The 4811-nt window shown below is 40.9% G+C and overlaps 1 protein-coding gene across 2 annotated transcripts in view; it reads left to right on the forward strand.

Moving 5' to 3' along the window:
* The window catches only part of GTF2E2 (general transcription factor IIE subunit 2), a 68892-nt gene extending 67207 nt beyond the window's left edge, over positions 1–1685 (forward strand). The window contains exon 8 of one of the 2 annotated variants that reach the window (XM_007447625.1): positions 1173–1685. In XM_007447625.1, the coding sequence (XP_007447687.1) occupies positions 1173–1289 (117 nt within the window). In that variant the 3' untranslated portion in view covers positions 1290–1685. The remainder of the gene's footprint in view (positions 1–1172) is intronic. The other variant, XM_007447624.1, reaches the window with a different exon arrangement.
* The last annotated feature ends 3126 nt before the right edge of the window (positions 1686–4811 follow it).

Genomic DNA, 4811 nt, shown 5'->3' on the forward strand with positions numbered 1-4811 from the left:
CGGAAGAGCAGGTAGGTAGGTAGTTCTCCCTTCCAGTTTTTTCTGTGTCCTAATCCTGTGACCTTGGTCAGACGCATTCAGATCACGTCTGGTGTATTGAGGGCCAGCGGACCTCTTTGCCCTCAGGGGCTGCTCACCAGGTATGTGAGAACCTCCCTGGCAGTCAGTGCCTGCTCTTAAGCTCCAGTCATAGGGCGTGCAGTGCCCACGTGTTGTGCTCCCAGTTTCTGCCAGGGGCTTGCTTCATCGTTCTGGCCTTTATGGTCTTCACCCCACTCCCTACCCCTCTTGCTCCTGGAGCCCAGTGGTCTCGGTGCCTGGCTTTGCCTTAGCCCTGATCACACTGAATTATCCTTGTTGACTTTCAGATCCCTTAGGAACCATATATTACTGTCTTTATAGCCCCCAAATCCTGCTCATTGGAGGGATTTGTAATTGAATGAAGACCTGCTAACCAGCTCTCTGCAGCCCAGGGTCAAAGCCAGGATGAGAAATATTTCACTAACACCCTCCTTCCCTTGTCCACCATCGTGCCTTTGTAGCTTGACTTGTTTGTGACTTTGTGTTTTATTCAGTGAAGTTTTAGGACTCCTTTAAAAGGGAAAATTTATTGCCAGCGATCTCCAAGAATTAGTGTGATTGCAGCACTTCATGGTTTCCCATCATTGCTTAGTTTGTTGATATTATGTGATATTAGTATTTCAGGTATACAGTGAAGAAAAGAGGATAATATTTAACAAATCTTTCTGTGTTCATCCACTTCCCAATTTGCCCATATCTCTATATTTTGCTGTATTTGCTTCAGGTCTTTGTTTTATTGGTAATTAATGGTGGATAAAATTTTAAACCTGATAATAGAGATGAAAAACAAGAGAGATTTACTGCCTCTCTTTTTATCCACTTCATGCCTGCAATAGTTCTGGTTAGTTTTCGTGCCAGCCCATTTATTCCAGGCGGAGGTATGCACTTCACTGTAACAGAAAGCCCTGGTTTGTGTTTTCGAACAAGGATTGTGTGGATTGGTGTGTGTGAGTCTGGGGTGCAGAACAGAAAAAAAGGTCACAAACCCTGCATCTCTTTGCTGCTGGTTTCTGGGGCATCTTTTGTAAATCCTCCCCATATTACTGCTCTGAGTAGCCATTGTTTCTAACTGTCTTTACCTTTTCCTGTAGGCTCCTATTCAGAGAAGGAAAAAGCCAGCTTCACAGAAAAAGCGACGGTTTAAAACTCACAATGAGCACTTGGCCGGGGTGCTGAAAGACTACTCTGACATCACTCCTGGCAAGTAGTGGACAGTTTTGTCTGAGAGCAAAGAGTTACAAAGTCAAGATCTTCCTAGTTGACGCTGGGATCTGAAGACTGACCGTCTTCCCATTCTACTTCTTAGGACCGAGGACAGGAGCAGTTCAGTTTACAGAGCTAGTGCAAAGTACCAGACTCGAAGCTTATTTTCATTAATGGGCTAATGAGAAATGTTGTGTCCCCTGTTAACCTCCTGTTACTTCTTGGGGGAAAGGCGCTCAGCATGGCATGCAGGTGACTTTGCTATTTATCTCTACTTCTAAGTGGTTCCTGGTTCCATTTTCCTTTTCATTACCTTAGAACAGGTTTGCCGATCGTCTTGAATGCAGTATTTGTTTATTCCAAAAGAGCATATTTATAATAAAATCGTTGTAGAAGGAGCTGTGAGATGTCAGTGAGTTCAGTTTGCTTCTTTCCATTCTTGGCAGTGACGGGTGGCAGCTCGTCTTTGACTCCCACAGGTGGTGTCCGGAATGCTGTTGGAGACCGAGGTCTGGGCTGTGTTGCTGAGCGTGTGGATTTCACAGTTGGAACCCAAGGTGTGCCTCTTGGTAGCAGGTGAAGCAGTAAAGGTACATACACTACATGTGATTTTTTAATGCTTGCTTTTAAAAGGATAAATCAGGGGCTTCCCTGGTGGCGCAGTGGTTGAGAGTCCGCCTGCCGATGCAGGGGACACGGGTTCGTGCCCCGGTCCGGGAAGATCCCACATGCCGCGGAGCGGCTGGGCCCGTGAGCCATGGCCTCTGGGCCTGCGCGTCTGGAGCCTGTGCTCCGCAACGGGAGAGGCCACAGCAGTGAGAGGCCCCCGTACCGCAAAAAAAAAAAAAAAAAAAAAAGGATAAATCAGTATTTAGCCTCTTGGATCTCGCAAGTCATGTTCTCATGCCATCTCCAGCAAGGATGAAGACATGACTGTGTCCCAGCCCTGATGGGGCTTGACCCTGAGGTTCTTCTTTCAGAGACTCCCTCTGTCTCCCAATCACTGGCTGAGCTCAGGAGAGCTGCTGTCACACATGTGGGTTAAGAGTTGTGGTGACTTTTGGGGAAATCTGTGGTCATTCCATCATTCTATGGTAAACTACCCATTTTCCTTATCTGTGCTTGTTTTATGGTCTGTGGTGGCCCTTCGGGGTGATTGTTACGGTTCTCATATCACATTGTGGTAGATTATAAAAGCAAGGTTTGGTGTTCTCAAAAAAGGTATGATGATAGCCCAAAGCAGTAAGTACTTTGTGCAGATGACAAAGAGCCTTTTTGCTGTTTTAGTTTTTATCCTTTTTGTTTACTTCTCATCCATTTTCAGTGTCATCCTATTTCAGTGTCATCTTACCTCTTTCTTATATCCAAGCCCCAAAATATGGCATGAGAAGATGTAAAACTGAGACTCCTCAGGATAATTTAGAAAATGGGAAACTCAATCTGTCTTGCTTTGTAGAGGATTTTTGCTAGTAAGGAAGAGCTTTAATATTTTATGGCATAAACTAGTTCTCTTTTAAAAAAAAAATCTGGAGCTGGCTTATCTCCAAGTGTACCTACTTTTTCTGGTCTGTACATACCCACCCCACCAGTTTTATTGAGATACAGCAGACATACAGCACTCTGTAAGTTTTAAGATGCACAGCATGAGATTTGACTTACATACATCATAAAATGATTACCACAGTAAGTTTAATGTCGCTCATTTCATATACATACCAAAAACAAGCGATGAGAGCTCCTTAGAATTTACTTTTAACAATTTTCACAAGTATCATACAGCAGTGCTATCTGTAGTCCTCTTGCTGTACATTACATCCCTAGTACTTATTTATCTTAAAACTGGAAGTTTGTACCTTTTGACCACCTTTGTCCAATTTCCCCTCACCCTGGCCCACACCTCTGGTAACCACAAATCTGATCTTTTTCTGTGAGGTTTTTCTTTTAAGAATCTACATATAAATGAGATCGTTTGGTATTTGCTTAGTCTGTATGACTTACTTAGCATAATGCCATTAAGGTCCATCCATGTTGTTGCAAGTGACAGGATTTCCTCCTTTTTTATGGCTGAATAAGGTTCTATTTGTGTGTGTGTGTGTGTGTGTGTGTGTGTGTATCTGCGTGTATCCATTCATTCACTAGGGAACAATGGGGAACACGTCTTGGTTATTGTAAATAATGCTGCTGTTAACATGGGGGTTCAGATATCTCTTTTTTGACTTAGTGTTTTTGTTTCCTTCAGATATATTCCCAGAAGTAAAATTGCAATATCATATGGTAGTTTCTGTTAACTTTTGGAGGAACTTCCGCCCACAGTGGCTGTACCAGTTTACAACCCCATCAACAGTGCGCAAGGATTCCATTTTCTCTACATCTTCACCAGCACTTGTTATCTCTTGTCTTTTTGATACTAGCCATTCTGACAGGTGTGAGGTGATAGCTTATTGTGCTTTTGATTTGCATCACTAATGATTATATTAATGATGTTGAGCATTTTTTCAGATACCTGTTGGTCATTTGTATATCTTACTTGGATGAAGGTCTGTTCGGGTCCTTTGTCCATCTTTTAATTGGATTATTATTTATTTATTTTTCTGTTATTGAGTTGTATGAGTTCTTTATATATTTTGGATAGTAACCCTCTTATCATAAGATAAATGGTTTGCAAATATTTTCTCCAATTCCATAGATTGTCTTTTCATTTTATTATTTCTTTTGATATTCAGAAGCTTTTTTAGTTTGATACAGTCCTACTTGTCTATTTGCGATTTTGTTGCTTGTGCTTTAGTTGTATCCAAAAGTTTATTGCCAAGACTCGTGTCAAGGAGCTTTTTTCCTGTGTTTTCTTCTAGGAGATATATGCATTTTGGTCTTACATTTAAGTCTTTAATCCACTCTGATTTAATTTTTGTGAGTGGTGTAAGTTAGGGGTCTAGTCTCATACTTGTACATGTGAATGTCCAGTTTTCCCATCACCATTTAGCTGTGGACTTATATGTCCTTTATTATGTTAAGATATGTTCCTTCTGTACGTAATTTGTTAAGAGTGTTTTATCATGAATGGATGTTGAATTTTTTGGAAAGCTTTTTCTGCATCTTTTGAGATGATCATATGATTTTTTTCTTTCTATTAATGTGACATACCAAACTGATTTATGTATGTTGAACCATTCTTGCATCCCAAGGATAAATCTTACTTGATGATGGTGAATGATCTTTTTAATGTACTGCTGAATTCAGTTTGCTAGTATTTTATTGAGAAGTTTTGCATCTATATTCATCAGGGATATGGACCTTTAGTTTTCTTTTCTGGTAGTGTACTTTTTTGGCTTTGATATTAGGGTAATGCTAGCCTTATAAAATGAGTTTAGGAATGTTCCCTCCTCTTCAGTTTTTTGGAAGAGTTTGATAAGGATTGGCATGAACTCTTCTTTAAATGTTTGATGAAGTTCCCCTGTGAAGCCATCTGGGCCTGGGCTTTTCTTTATTGGGAGATTTTTTTTTTTTTTTTTTTTTTTTTTTGGCTCACC

This window comes from Lipotes vexillifer, unplaced genomic scaffold, assembly GCF_000442215.2.
Source record: "Lipotes vexillifer unplaced genomic scaffold, Lipotes_vexillifer_v1.1 scaffold1318, whole genome shotgun sequence".
Lineage (NCBI taxonomy): Eukaryota > Metazoa > Chordata > Mammalia > Artiodactyla > Lipotidae > Lipotes > Lipotes vexillifer.